The sequence below is a fragment of the Lissotriton helveticus genome, chromosome 5_1 (assembly GCF_964261635.1).
Source record: "Lissotriton helveticus chromosome 5_1, aLisHel1.1, whole genome shotgun sequence".
Taxonomy (NCBI): domain Eukaryota; kingdom Metazoa; phylum Chordata; class Amphibia; order Caudata; family Salamandridae; genus Lissotriton; species Lissotriton helveticus.
This window is the reverse complement of record NC_136065.1, coordinates 1,763,850,762-1,763,867,330: the sequence shown is the minus strand read 5'-3', so window position 1 is coordinate 1,763,867,330 and position 16,569 is coordinate 1,763,850,762. Positions and strand designations below refer to the sequence as shown.

General features: G+C 40.8%; 1 protein-coding gene across 1 annotated transcript in view; it reads right to left on the bottom strand.

Annotated features, from left to right (window-relative positions):
- CRHR1 (corticotropin releasing hormone receptor 1) overlaps window positions 1-16,569 on the bottom strand; it is a 2,033,077-nt gene that overhangs the window by 110,558 nt on the left and 1,905,950 nt on the right. The window contains exon 12 of the mRNA XM_078645030.1: window positions 12,802-12,843. Within this exon, the coding sequence (XP_078501156.1) occupies window positions 12,802-12,843 (42 nt within the window). The remainder of the gene's footprint in view (window positions 1-12,801; window positions 12,844-16,569) is intronic.

Here is a 16,569-nt window from a genome sequence, read left to right as displayed (position 1 = left end):
CCTTGGTGTTCTGCTACTTATTGGGAGTCCACTTGGCCTACCGTTTGTTATCGGCCACATGTTGTGGTTTTACCAGGTCGATGGATACAACTCGGTTCTCCTTTTTTCCAGCAAGTGGCGGTAGTACAACTGATCTTGTCCCGTTGACAGACAAGACAGGAACTGCTTTTCTGTAAGAAGGCCCAAATTCCTTCTTTACCGCGATCTTCTCCCTGACTAGATCCCCGACTTTTGGAATCCAGACAGGTCTTGCTGGGACAGGTGGTGATTCTTCAGTGGTTGTTGGCTGTTGTTTCAACTGTATGTTGCTCAGGTCTTTTCTTGTTTTGTTTAAGTCCTGCAAAATAGCCAAACGGTCTTTGACATCAAAGGTTTTGTCTTTCACCACTGAAGTCTGACTATCAAGGTCAGAGATCATCATTCTAGTTCCAAATAATAATTCGTACGGACTGAATCCCTTCAGAGAATCTCTTGGCAAGTTATTTAGACTACGTTGGACACTTATTAGATGTTTGACCCACCCAGCTCCCGAACCTAATACCTTTGCCGTTATAGATTGCTTTATGTCACGGTTTTTTCTTTCAACAATTCCGTTCCCCTCAGGGTGAAATGGACAAGAGTACCGCAATTGCACGCCCATGCTGACCATGGCCTCCTTATAAGCCCGAGAGCTAAAAGCAGGACCATTGTCCGAATGCAGCATGCCAATTGCGTATGTGCCGATAAAGACTCGCAAATCTTTTATAACAGTTCTGGCGTCAGCCGTTCGCTGGGGCCACATCCATATGAATCTCGTGCATGAGTCCACTGCAACCAAGATATATTTATAGTTACCATCCCTTTGTAAGGGACCGCAGTGGTCTAGATAAACACAGGCTAATGGTTTATCCGAGATTAGAAGGGGCGTCTGAGCTGGACGTCTCACCGTTGATACTTTCATTTTTTGACATATTTCACATTCTAGAACATAGTTCCTTGTTTGTCTTCTCATTTGTGGCCACCAGTATCTCTGTTTTAATAATGATACTGTGGCTGAGACGCCAGCATGTATAGAAGCAAGCCCTTCGTGTGCCGCTATTATTAGTCCTAACCTATGTTCCGTGTTTGGAATTGCCCTCTCCCCCACTCCAGGGATTTGAGCAAAAGGAACATTGTTTGCATCAGTTATGTATGAGTATTTTACTGGAAAGCCTTTAGGGAGCGGTTCTATCGAATCCTTTTCTGAAGCGCTGACAGCTTGTAATATTTCGCTGTCTATTTTTGTTTTTGACGGGGTGACGGCAGCTACGGAAGCCGTTTGCACAGCTACCTTCGCGGCCTCATCAGCCAATGAATTCCCTGCAACGTGAACGCCATCACGTTGATGACTCAGTGTATGTATCACGTGAGTCTTTGGTAGTTCTTTTTGTAAAAGAGCTACTTGTTCCCAGAGCATTTTATGCTTGATTGTGCCACCTTTCGCATCCTTGAAACCGTTCTGAAGCCAGATCTGCAAGTATTCATTATAAGATTGAACGCAATAATACGAATCGCACACTATAAGTGTGGGGAATTCTCGATCGGTATTTTCAAGCGCCATCTTGAATGCTAGTAGTTCAGCTCGCTGAGCTGTACAATCTCCTAGGGATTGTGTTTTAGTGAGGGTTGGTTTAAATTTCCCTTCGTGCCAACGACCTTTAACAATCGCGCACGCAGCACTGTAAGCTTGTTTACCCCCTACTGCGGGTTGTGCTGATCCGTCTGTATATATTATACAGCCGTATTGATCTAGAGGCAGAATTTCGGTTGGCGGAGGACATTCAAATTCATATTGGAGAAATTCTTGTGTTTTTAAGTAAGGATCAAATTCATACACCACGTTTGTTGCAGCAAGAGAGTTAGCCCATTGTATCCATCTCGGATGGAGTGCTTTAGCATTTGGAATGCTTGCCTTTGTTACCGCCTCTAAGGCTGGTATTGGTGTCACGATTACTATTCGTTTACCTTGTGCCAGGGCTCGTTCTTTTGCTATAGCTGTCTGTGTTGCCGTAAGAATTTTTTCCGTTGGGCTAAATTTCATTTCAGCCTTAGTGTACAAGTGTGATTTGAATGCAATTGGTACCTTTTCTCCCTCATTAGAGGTCAGGTATGTGAATCCGCATCTCCCTGGGATGACTCGAATCACAAGATTGCGTGTGTTATCACGTGTTTCTAATTTTGTTTTAATTAGCATGTCTGTTTGTAAGGATCTCAAAATTTCTGTGTGTGTTTGAGTCCAACTGGATCTTTTAAAGTCTGGTTTGATTAGATCATAAAGGGGTTTGACCCTTTCTGCGTAATTTGCAATGTATGTTCTTCCGAAATTTAGGAAGCCTAGAATTGACTGTAGGTTTTTTAGTGTTTTAGGAGCTTGGATTACGGCACATTTCTCTAGGAAATTGTCTGCCAGGCTTTTGCCTTCACTTGATAACTCATATCCTAAGAATAGGACCGTCAGATGGGCAATTCTGGATTTTTTGAAGTTGAATTTGTAACCCTCTGCAGCGAACCCAAGTATTATGGTGTTCACCCTTTTCAAGTGAGTCTCCAAGTCATCATCTGTTAAGTAAATGTCATCGACATAAGATAATGCTTAATCATCATATAGTTGTAGTAATTCTGTTACTCTCGCTGAGAATACCCCCGGGCTGTTCTTGTACCCCTGGGCTAACCGACAGAATTGTTTTTGAGTGCCATTTACTGAGAATGCAGTTAAATATCTGCTCTCTGGTGCTATGTTTTGACAAAAGAATCCATTGGAGATGTCCAAGGTTGTTTTGTATTTTTTGCGCACTATGTTATTCATTAGTGCAGCACTGTGTGAGTTTTGCACTGCAAAGGTTTTGCAACATGTGTTAAGGTGTCGGTAATCCAAAACTAGACGATATGAATTGTCTGGTTTGGAGACCGGAAACAAAGGGTTGTTCATTTGTGAGGTGCAAGTTTCAATCACCCCCTGGTATTCTAGCTGATCCAGTATTTAATTTACCTGTTTTTTAGCTTCTTGCTTAATTGGGTACTGCCTTTGTGCAGTAGGTTGTGATTTTAACTGGATTTTGTGAGGAGGAGAATCCTCATCCCATCCTACATGATTTTTATATAAAGCAGGTGCTAAGGCCACTGCCCACTTTCTAGCAAGTGTGTATTTTTTATGAATCGGGATTTGATTCGAGAAGGCAGGCATAATTACTTCTTCGCCATGAGGGCACTCCCTGACAAACTCTGGTGGCCATTTCAGCTAGAAGGATATCATAGCCCTTGGAGAGATTATCCCAAAATAGTCCCCTTATTTTCCTAGTCTTATCTCCCTCTATACGTAATGTTATCTCGTATATCTTGTGGGGCTTGCTAACTCTGGTGTCTGCAGTTTCCACTTGAAGATATTCATTCGTGTCCACTGTCTCCAGATGATTCATAAGGACTTTGCGAGCTATGCTCACCTCTGCTGCGCTGTCTAGCATTGTCTGAGCCCACTCTCCGTTTTTCAGTTGTGTCCTCAGTATTCTCGGCATTGTTAACTACCTTTATACTGGCTACCTTCTTTTTTGGAAATTGTAATTTCTTTTTTAGCTGAGCAGGTTCCTTGTCTTTGGACTTGGCGTGCTCGTCTCTTTGTTCTGATCGTCCTCTTCTTTCCGATTTCTGCGAGGAATTCTGAAAAGATTGAGAGGGACGTATATCAATGTCTTGATATCTATCAGGTTTTTTAATATTATCCCTATTTCTAAGGTTATATCTATTCCCAGAGGGGTCACTCTGCGGTGACCTTTGTCTTCTGTTTGGAGATTTTTCTCTTCGCCTAGGAGACCTCCCTCGGGACTGGAATTTCTTTTCTTTAGGATTGGATTGTTTGTTTCCATCCCAGTTCTTTTTTGGTGAATTATTATTAAAAAATATTTTTTCTGGACTTTCAGTCAGTTGCGGTTTTACTGGTATTCCACCTAAACTATCTCTACCTAGTTCCTCATAAGATTTTTCTATGATTCTGGCAATTTCAGCTGGTTGGTCTGCTATATCTGTCTCTTTTAACCTTTGGCGGATCGCCACGTTTGCTGCTTCACCTTTTATATTGGCTAATAATATAGCCGAGACCTGCTTGAAGTCTTTTAGTAATTTCATACCAAGAGTTAAAGCATGTTCTGGACCGTATTCATCTTGAATTTGTTTTAGCACATCTGGTATCACCGATATGGATGGAACACCGTGCGTTTTTGTGTAGATAGAAGCAAAGACTGTACCCCAAGTGTCGCAGTCCTCTATGTGTGGTGCGATTCCCATTGGGAGACATATAGTCAGAATCCTGTGTTTTTCTAATGGGGTGGTGTCAGGAAACACCGCCTCTATTTGGGTAATTTTCTGTGCCAACCAGAATGGTATCTGTTCCCGTTTTGCCGGAACTTTACCTAGGCAGGATTGGATGTTCTGTGGTGTGATTTTATTTGTGTTCCCCTGGTGAGGGGTCAGCTGTGGAAGTTTAATCGCTGGCTGAATTGTTGAACTCCGCATTACATACTGAACTAATTGTCTGTGAATTTTTAGTAATTGTTTTAGCTGTATTAACAGCTCAGCTGCAGGCATCCTATCGATGTCTGGATGTGGTGTGTATCCGGCTAAGACCGGCCACGTTGCTCCTGGTCTTCCTAAAGGACCGAGCCTTGTAATGTGATTGTTATGTTTTAGGGCGCCATCAAATAAGAGCAAATGCTCTTGGAATTTGAGTGGTACTTCCACCTCCTCGAAAGGAGTGTACATTTCAGGAGGTTCCTCTACTTTGTAATAGTGGAAGTACTTTGTTACAGCATTAGCTGCTGGAAAATGTATCCATGAATAGTATACCTCTGTCTGCCGATATTCGTGTGCCTCAATTACGAATATGACTGTGCCACCTCTAGGTGTCAGTCCATTTTCTATAAGTTTTAAGGTTATAGATCTCCTTTTAATGACCGGAATGAGTGTTATATTCGGGTCTGCTGCTTGCATGGTAGCATCAGCATCTGCGAGTTCAGTTGCTAATCTAACTGCCTCTCTTTCATCATCACTTTCAGTCATTTTACTGACCGGATGGTATTATAGCTGTTTGCAGATCAGGTTTCTTTATGGAAACAGAGATTAGATGCACAATATTTTGGATCAGTGTATCCTTCAACGTTGACTATACCAAGAACCATACATAGGAGTTCCCTCCTGCGAGGTTTTGGAGGATATAACCTTTTACCCACTCCAGACGTCTTTGGAGTATTTGGGAAAAGGGGTCTGAGTGAGAAAGCACGACTGAGTTACTCTAAATGTCTTACGTTAGTTTTATCGCCCTTTCCAAACGCGTTGGGCGCCATGTAGTGTAGTTCCTATCTTCCCAATAGGCTCTGCGCATTGGAATAATACCTACAGCAGTAAAGGCCTAGGCCAGACGTTAACTAGGTCTACTACTGTCGATACTAGACTTAATTTTTGGGTTTGCCAGCGTAGCTCAGAGTTCGCTAGAAACTTTCTCGAATGTTCAAGGAGGAATTAACTTCCCTGATTAGACAAGAAGGGATTTAGTTTCTGACAACCATAGAACATGACAACTTTGCTCTCCCCTAATCAAGAGTCAATCTCAAGAGTCGTGTGAGCACAAGGCAATTATTTTACTCAGTCAGTACGTGCATTCGTAGTCTCATCAGAATGTAGAGAAAAGGAAGAGACGGGCGTATTCAATAAAAGGTGTTATTTATTGATCAGTCTCTTTTCTCATACATGAGAAATGGATCGATATTATTGCAATACTTATAGTTAAGTAAAGTGCATACATTAAAAGCAATAGTATAAAATAATACTGTAAAAACATTGATATGGTTTCTGAGCCATATGATGTTTAAAATGATTAAAATATATTTACATACACATATACATTTGACTAAACGTACTCAACTGGTGTTTCTAAATACGCCTACCCCGTGTACCTGACCTAAGTCTAATGCGTGGGCGGGAATAGAAAGTTACAGTTTAAGTTAAGTTTGTTTTTGCCAAGTGAATAACTAAAGAATTCTCTGTGAGGGGTTATTCAGTTCTGTACCTGGAATTTAGGATGAATGAGGAATGGTATCTCTTTCTCTGCTCTCGATATTCCAGGCTGCCTGCGAGGGCTGCCCAGAAGCGCCGGTGCTGGGTCTCTCGGCTTGAGATAGCAGCGCGTCTCTCAGCGCGTCAGGAAGGCGGGGCTGCGCCAGCGGGGTCTGCTTCTGCTCTCGGCTTCGGCAAGGATGGCTGCTCCGTCTTGTCACCACGCGTGTGTTTGCATAGGGCAAGATCGGCAATATTTATACCTTAAAGGTACCGAGATTGACGTAAGGATGGACATAGATACGTCAATAAAGATGTCATACGACTTGCTCGTTAGCACATTCTTTACTAAAGTTCTCTGTGAAATCAAAACAATGGCCGCACGGTATTTTCCAGGTTGTCATAGGTTTGATTTGTTATGAGAACGTTGTATGCCTTATCAGGGGCTGGAGGAATGTCGCTTGTCTAATTAGATCTCAAGCGTTATGACCTAATCAGATAACACGTTCCTGTGCCGTAGTGTGACTGCGTCAGATAACGGTATCTGCGTCATGGGGGCTGTTCTTGCCTCATGGGCTGACTGTTAGTTAACTTGATAGTTAGTTTAACCAAAATAGGGTCAGGAATAGGGGGATCGATTCAGAACCTATAGGAATACATGACAAACTTATTAAATGCACGTGAGAGAGAGGGGTTATGGAGACTTGGGCACTGTTAAAATGTGGGGTGGAAGAAACCCGTGATGGAGGTGGTCATTTGGGGGCGCCAACCAACATTATCGCACCGGACGCCACCAGCGCTAAAGCTGGCCCTGATTACATAGTTAAAAGTGCAATTAATGACTGTTTTCAAACCTTCATCATGTGCTATTGAAGCACAGCCAGGAAGGTGTTTTACTGTTGTGCTTTGTGTGTTTTTTCTCATTGAATCAAACAATGTGATTGTTTACAGCTTGACACTTCTAGGCAGCATCTACCTCTATAGAGAGCCACAACAGCCCTGTCAAGTACCACGCAACAGGGGTTACATGAACACATTTTAATGTGGTGATCCGCATCACTGCTTTAAAATGAATAGTCACGCATTATTAGCGCCTTGACCCCACCTGCTGCAACACGCTGCGAGGCACAAGCTGGCTGGGAGAGTGTGACTGTGACAGACCAGAGTACTCAGGAGATGGATTGAAGAAAAGCAGCGCAGCAAGTGCTGCTGTGCTGCACTGATGAGACCCACACACTGAAATTCTGGTCTCTGTAAGTTTAATTTGACAGACTAACAATATACGGTTAACAGCCTGCATCTACAATCTGCTCAGCAACTGAATGCAATGAATCATTCAGTCCAGACCGCGGCCTCAGAGGCCGTACCATCATATCACGTGTCTTGACTGTCACAACATGATCACCCTATTCGGAGTCTGTTAGTGTTATAACCCTAGTAGTGACTAGCCTGATGTGAATTCAGGGGCAGTGCCTAGTTGCCTTGTGTTGTATTTCCAGCAACTGGCACCACCCCCACCAGTGTTTCACTGACCTACTGTGGCAGGCATTACAGATCATGGGCAAAACCTTGAAAGCGCCCACATCTGAGAATGGGCACTTCTCTAAGGTCCATATGGCACATCCCGTCTCTTTCTATTGGCAGCCAATGCACCACTCTGAAGTGTATAAAGCGCTGTACATTCTACTGACTGCGCGAGCCAAGCTACCAAGGGGGGTGAGCAGGGGTTATCTTAGCTTTGTGACTCCCTTACCTTACTTGGATAGAGTGCAAACCACTGCCAACTAAAGACCCAATTTCTAACACAAGGGATTAAATAATCACATCAGGTGTATACCAATTTCACCATTTTTGGAAGGGAGTTCACAAGCAGTTTAACACTGGATAGCAGAAGTAAAGTGTGCAGAGTTCTAAAGTCAACAAAAACATGTTCAGCAAAAAAAGGGTAGTGAAGGTAAACAGCTGGGTAAATACCACAGACAGCATGATATTTTCCCACAAATATCAAGTACTTCAGAACACATTCTGGTGCTTGAATTCACCAAGAGAGGTAAATAATATGGGGCTTAAAAACTGTGAGCAATAGATTTGAAGACAAACCACCAGAAACTACATCTTATCAGAAACCAGCTTCATTATAGAGTAAATCCTAGTACATTTGATTAATTTTCACCACTACAAGTCTTAAAAAATAACACCAACAAAGGGGAATGACCACCTTCTCCAATTAGTAATGTTTTGCTTCCTGCACAATTTAATTCCGAGACAACGGGATATATTAAATCAAAAATACAATGGAATGCAAACTTGAGGTCAATGTGAACACCACCATGGGAGAAATTGTGCAGTAGGCACCTGGCTGGGTGAATCACTGACAAAATATCGAAGGTCAGAATATCGACCTACAGAAATATCGCAGCAAGAATATCAAAATCAAGAATATCAACATCCTATCTAAAATATGGTAAGTACAAAAATATCGGAAAAAAATATTGCTGTCAAAAATACCATTGTTAAAAATATAGTTTTTTTTTAAGTAAACAAAAGAATGTAAAATAGAGTAAATAATACATATAATTAAAATAAACATAGTTACAAATATTTTCAAATGTTTAAAAATTAAAAATAATATGCATATAATTTAAAAATATATTAAACATATACATATAATATATAATGCTGTGCTCACTTGTACGTCTTAATTCCCTTGCACTCGCGATCGGGTGCTTCTCTAGCGTGGTGACGGACACCACGTGGATCTACCAGATCCCAAGCTCGCGGCACAGAAATGACCCAGCACTCACAGGAACGCTTTAACTCCCAGATTTTATTGGGATTGAAACATACATGACCAGACACGTTTCGGCTGCCGCCTTTGTCAATAGTGGCCGGCGCCGCCATGGGGCAAGTTTAAATACAACAGTACTGGTAACATAAACAAAGGACACCAAACTTACTTCAGAAAAGGTGTCAGCCATTTCTAAACATGTAAATCAGTGAATAAAAGCATAAAAAACATCAGTCACATCTTAAACATAAATGTAAATTAACACAAATGTTAATAAACACATGTCACCCTGGATGGGCTTTCCAATCTATTCAACATAATGTTATTTCATGGATAACTTATGAACTCAATTCAATGATATATAATATGTGTACTTACTTATTAATATGTTTTAATAATGCTTCTAATTACTTATTAATTGTTGAAACAAATCTTATGAATTATAAATACATCTATACACATAAAACAATAATACAAATACAAATTAAATAAATATATTTAAAAAAGTAAAAATATTTTTTAAATTTTTTAATTTATTATATACTAAATTAGTTAAAATATTACAAAAAATGTTAGATAGCTGAGGGCATAAAATTAATATTCCAACTCCAAACAGTGCAACAGTAGTCAAAAATGTTGGATATTGTAGGGGTTAAAATGACTATTCCCACTCCAGGGAGTGCAACAGTGCAGAAAGTGTTAGACAGCGTGGGGGTAAAAATTACTATTCCCACTCCAGTGAGTGCAACAGTAGGGAAAGTGTTGGACAGCGTAGGGGTAAAACATACTATTCCCACTTCAGTGAGTGCAACAGTAGGGAAAGTGTTGGATAGCGTAGGGGTAGAAATGACTATTTCCACTCCAGTGAGTGTAACAGTAGGGAAAGTGTTGGATAGCGTAGGGGTTAAAATTACTATTCCAACTCCAGTGAGTGTAACAGTGGGGAAAATGTAGAATAGCGTAGGGGTTAACATATCAATAATTAAATAACAAAACAATTATTAATAAATACCAGTGAAATTAAATTAATATTTACTTAATATTTAATTACTTCCCACACTATTCCCCCTTTAACACACAACACAACACACATAAAAACACAACTAATGTAACGATCAATTAATCAATTAATAAACATTATTTAACAAAGAAAAATTAATTAACAACAAATTAATATTCAATAACAATAAATAGAAACATATTCATTCTTTAATTTAATTCAATTACTTCCCACCCTATTCCCCTATAAACCCACAACCCACTACACATAAAAAAACACACAATTAATTTAAGTATGAATTAACCACTTAATAAAAATTAATTACCAATTAATAATTAATTAACAATACATTAATTACCTAACTATAAATACAAATTCATAATTAATTTATTATAATTCATATCATTATAAATTAACCAATTAATAAAAATGTATTACCAATTAATAATTAATTAACAAATAATGAATAATCAATAACAATAAATAACAACATAATAATTAATTAATTATAATTAAAGTACTTCCCAGCCTATTCCCCTATAAACCCACAACCCACTCTTATACTAAAATGCAAAATTTACTTTAAAATAATACTAATTTCTAAACATGGGCTCCCAGCATTGGCTCCCCGTCGACAAGAGGCTCACCTTTAAACTGCTCATCCATGCACACAAAGCCCTACACAACGCCGGACCAGCATACCTCAACGACCGACTCAGCTTCTACACCCCCACCCGCAGCCTCCACTCCACCAACCTCACCCTCGTCACAGTTCCACGCATCCGGAAATCCACCGCCGGTGGCAGATCCTTCTCCTACCTCGCCGCCAAGACTTGGAACACTCTCCCTACCGACCTACGACAGACCAAGGACCTACTGGCCTTCAGGAGACTTCTCAATACCTGGCTTTTCGATCAGTAGCAGCCCCGCCCCCCCAAGCACCTTGAGACCCTCACGGGTATGTTGCGCGCTCTACAAATGTAATGATTGAACATTTATTTAACAATTTATGAAAATACATTAAAAAAACTGTTAAACATACATATAAAATACATAACACTAAAAACAAATTCGATATTATTGACAATTATATTTTTGCTATCGATATTACTTACTTTGATATTACTTACTTCGATATTAAGAAAACGATATTACTTACCATAAGGTTGATATTCTGGTCAACGATATTCTTGACTTCGATATTCTGTGCCCCTGATATTAAGAACTTGATATTAAGTTAGGTCGATTTTTAAAAATAGATATTTTGACTGTGCTCCGGCTGAACAATATGATCCATCACAATGAAACGAAAGAAATTTGCAATGCTAAATGGGAACGTCTAATTGCAACTTCCTTTTAGGCAAGGGGGACAAGCTCACCAAAGTACAACAGAAATTTTACAGTGTAGTTCAAGCAGGCTGACCCTGCCCAATCTTCCTGCTTCCCATTATTCCAATCAGTCTTTTCTGAAGAACCTTTCAAATATCTTGTAAATGCAAATGTTACTGGGCAAATGGTAAATGAACTATCTGAAATTAATCTCCTCAAAAATTCATCAGCAAGATCCCTCAACCGCTTTAGCAAGACGAGAAAACTGAGAAGTAATTTTGACCCGGGTCCTATAGGGGATCTGAAAACAGCCAATCAACCATGAAGTATTATCTCCTTCGAAAGGTGATGGTGGAACCTGAGTACCATCTGGCCACATGAACCGATACTGTAGGCCATTCCTGTGCCCCATATTGCCAACAAAGCACCTCTACAAAGGACACGCTTCAACTGGATTCCGAAGGCTGCAGGAGAAGTACGAGGTCAGGTAACGATAGTAATGACATGAACTGTAGAGGACTTTTCCTGAGTCACTGCTATATCATATGTTGTCCCCAGTACAAGGAAAATCATACCCTTGGAACGTTTCTTGCACTTTTATGCAAACTTGGCATATAAAGATGAGCTACAGCTTCATGCATCTATCTTTATGACATACACAGTGTGCAAGCAAGAGATAATAACAAAGTTGATGGCTTTAACATTGTTCAAGCCATCAGCTATGCTACTGTCACAGTGGCAGCGAAAATAAGTGGTGGAGCAGAGCCCACCCCTGGTGTGCTGTGCCCCATTTGCCTGCATAATTTGACCATAGAGGTCAAAGACACCAATGATCCACTGTGCATAAAACAGAACTTCATACATGGACCACTAATCTCTGGAGCATCTTTTGATCAAATCCTCACTGATAATCTGTAAAAAAAGAATCAATTTCAACAAGTTTGAACCATTGTTTACATTAAAAGAAAATACTGCTGGGATCACTGCAGCATTGGAGTAACTAAATTTAAACACTTACCTTCACATGAAGGAACAATAAGAACTGACTTGAGGCATAAAAAGAAGCCTGATGAGATACAGGTCTACACACCAATGATACCCTCCAATGTCAGTCACACAAACATGCACAAGAGCGTCCAAGACACAACCATACTCTAGTGGAGTGGTGTGGCTCACTGGTTAGAGGCGGCAGACCCGTAAGCAGAGAACGGCCCGGGACCAGGGTTCAATTCCCGACGCGGCAGGGTCGTGGACCAGGGTCAAAACCAACTCGATAATTCTCGCCTCGGTGCCTACTCTAACCAGGGAACACACTCGGCAACTCTGGGCATTAAGCTTGCCTCATCTCTACAACGGCCCCCCACAGACGCCGGGGATGCCTCGTTTCACCTTGGAGATACCCAGAAAGGGACCATCTCACAGGGAAAACCAGGACGGGTTCCCCAGCGGTCTTCAGCGCAAGGATACTCCATGGAGTCGCAGTGCGCTTTACAAGTACACCCACATTTACATTTATTTACATTTACTCTAGTTAGACAACTAGTCCTTCCCTATTACATGTTCATTGTTATAAATTCCAGAATATAAAATCAACGTTTTAGGAATACCACAATCAAGGCCTTACCTCACTGTTGAGGAAGCAGTAGAACACCGACACAAAGAAGCCCTGTGTGAGAAAAAGAAAGAGAGTCAACCCACTGCCGGTATGCAGAAATGGGTGCATATGAAACCGCTCTGAGGAAAAAAGCCAGTATCCCTACTACTAAGATGTTTAAGTATTGTATTGCTTCTTTTCGAGAGGACCAGGACTCCATAGAAACATCTAAATCTAAATATCATGGTAAGCTCCGCAGCTGGAGTGCAGAGCACCTATTTTTATGCACTGGTAGTGATATAGGTCATGTCATTTTACCCATATATCTCTGAATTAGTGCTTTATTTTGATGCATGAGCTTTGCTAAAAGCGGGTTACATAAATTGACTTTACATACCGCAGAAACATAAAAACAGGCGCTCTGTTTCTGCGATGAGGCAGCGGAGCTCATTATGATACTGTCCCTGGAGTACACTGTTTACAACAATGAATTAGCTAAGAACTACGAGGCACATTTATCGAAAATTGCACAGAAAGCCACCTTGTTGCGCTGCATTATAAGGAAAGGGCAGAAATGACTGTGTAACATTATACAGAGCATTCCTCCCTTTTCCTTGTGCTGGTGTCCAATGTGCTGCCTAGAGCAAATGCAGGCATCCTTGCATCATGGTGTTGAGGTGCCTGCGTTGTAAGCAGGATTGTTTTTGTGCAGGAATGGTCACCTTCTGCACAAACATAGAAAGTTGATTAAACAAGGAGAAGTAAAGATATTTCTCCTCGTTACACCTCATCCGAGGAGGCGTAACATTTTGATGCATTCTCAGGTATAACAGTAATGGTCAATCTGGAAATGCATCAAAATCCAAGGGTGTATATGTGGGAACACCCACAATCCACCCATGGAATGCCTCCCTGGGGTAGGGTATTGCAAGGCAGCGATTTGCACTTTGTTGCGTTACTCTAGATGTATCAAGGCATGCAGGGACAGGCAACGGGAGCTGTGCATGGCTTGAGAAATCTTACTTAGTAGTTGTGTCGCTCTTACACCCCATTACGTGTCACAAGGGCGTCATTCTGATACAACTCATACCATTATGGTGGTAAACAGTAGGGGAAGGTAAAATCCTTTACATTTTAGAACCTTTTAAAGTATATCCAAACTGTTAAATGTCATCAGATGTACTGCAGGCGCCTAGTCCATTCCCTTTCCATCTCACATATGAAGCCTAAATCCCTGTTAATGTTCATACTTTGGGACATAACATTAAGACTTGACTTAAAAAACCTGTACAAAATTATGACAATCAGCTATTAAAGAAGGCTTAAAATGCAGGCATTAACTACAGTATTTAGAATGCACTGTGAGAAAATGTCTCAGGCGAGAAGGTGAAACTAGCAGGTTCTTTAGTATGCGGGGTTGTAGCACCTGGGGTACAGCCTTAGTGTCCTCATACTGCCAGGTGTTAACAGCTATTAATGACCCCTTTAGTCCATTATTCAAGGTACCCTTTAGCTTGAACCTATAATTATGAGGCAGTCAATTAACACTAGTAAATGCTCTGAGCAGAAGACATTAACATTAGCATAGGTTATTAATTGTGTCAAAGTTAACAAAAAGGGATGATAACATTACAGACAAGAATAAAACAAGATATTAAAATAGCTTGCTAAGAAAGATATCAACGTGATGAAAAATTATCCATTAACTTTGAAACATATGGTGCATAGATAAAAGTAGAACAATGTATTCATTATTTTATGACCTCATTGACTAATGCTTCTTGAGATTTTATTTGGAACAAGAACCTAAAAAAGCTTTTTTCCAAGTAGTGCTTTCCTTACTCACTCGAAACACTATGATTGTTTAACTTTCTATTCAGGAATTTAAAAGTGCTTAAGGGGATACAATTCCAAAACCCAATCTCCATCTAAACCAATTCATGCAGTCTTTTTAAGAAGACTTGTAATTAATGACTTAGCATCCATTGATTTTTTATTATTAGTAAAACATGGTTTAGCGAATTTCTTGCTAGTCATGTTTGGACGAAATATTTACGGTGATAGAGACAAGGGTTCCTAATACAGACGGGAGGTGAGTGGCTAAGTGACTTGCGGTGGCCTAATACATTTTTTACCAATGGAATAAATGACACACAACATTAGCTGTACATTTTAAGGTGAATGGCTAAGGTGTATCAATTTTCACACATGTACACAACCTTCAAGGTAGCGTGATGGCCATTCTGCTAGCCAACAGAGGTATAAATAGTTAATATTCCACACTACTCTATCTAAATATTCCTTGTTGTTTGAGGCAGTTTCACTTTTGGGTCTCGACAATTAGGAGCTTAATGTTTTTTTTTGTTAATAAGAATTTTTTTTTTTTTTGACAAAAACAAAATCCACCTTTCTTTGGGCCACGCAGGGAACCCACAACTAAGAACCATATAAATCTATGCGCAGAGAGGATCCCTTCCTACCCGTCTAACTTACAGTTCCCATTCAGTCCGTAGAAGGATCACCGTTTTGGGAGCTACATTTTTTAAGGGTCATTTCCAAAAAAAGGTGCACTCTCAGCAAAGTGAGTTGGAGTACGCAAAGCTGCCACTGTGTTTTCCTCCAAAACTTTGCTATTGTGTAATTAAAAAAACGTTAGATTTGTTAATACTTTCATTGAGGTATTTCTCAGCACCAGGTGCAAGGGCAACCATGTGTGCGCCAGCAGAATGGCTGACTTTCATGCTTAATGCTGCTTTAGAATGTGTGTCCTCACTTGCCACCATGGCAGCGACTGCCGCAAGAAGAGACTGAATCAAAGGCACAGGTGTTTGTGCAGGACCAGCAATTAGTGAGGGGGCTTGAATCAGTGGTACAGGTCTGTCCAGCAGAACCCTGCATCCTCATGCTCCCCGAATCCCATTTTTTAAATATTGCCCCATACTAGTTCAACAAGATGGGAGTTAACACGATGAAATATAACAGGAACATTTGGAAGTGAAGGAGGCTGTAATGTTCTATTGGTGTCCATTATTTAGAGAACTTATCATTCTCTTTATCATTTGCTCATGGGACCTCATTTATGAAAAGTGACGCATTGCTGCGTGAAAACAGCGATGCGTCACTTTTCACTGCGCCCTCCTTGCAACACCAATGATGCGTCATATTTACAGTATGACGCATCATTGCGCAAGGAGTTACAAATACGTCAGTATTTCGGACGTATCTGTATGGCACAAAAGTGACACATTGCTGGAGTGTGTCACAAAAGTGACGCAACTCCAGCAATGTATCCTTTCACATGGGGCAAGCCCCATATGTAAGGGCCTGCGTCAGTCTTACGCCTGCTGTGAGGCAGGCGTAAGAAATTGACGCATTTGTGTCCTAGATTTCACTGCGTCACTTCTACGACCCTTTCTTGCGTCAATACCCCCCTTGCATACATTATACCTGGCGCGGGTATAATGTGGTGCAGGGGTTTACAAAGTGACGCATCTACCTAGATGCGTCACTTTGTAAATATGGCAAAACAAGGCATATTTTTTACGCCACTGGTGCGTCACAAAAAGTGACGCACCAGCGGCGTAAAAGTGACGCATAGCCTCATAAATGAGGCCCATTGTTCGTAGTGTGATATTGCTCAGTGTCATTTGAGCCTACCGCCTGGTTACAATTTTTAACTTCATACAAGTGCCTGTGCCTAATAGAGGACATATTTTGGTTGCTGCCAGCACTGTGCTGGCGGATGCTCAATGCTATCAGAAGCAGAGCGCACGCAGACAATCTGAAGAAAGGAGCCAT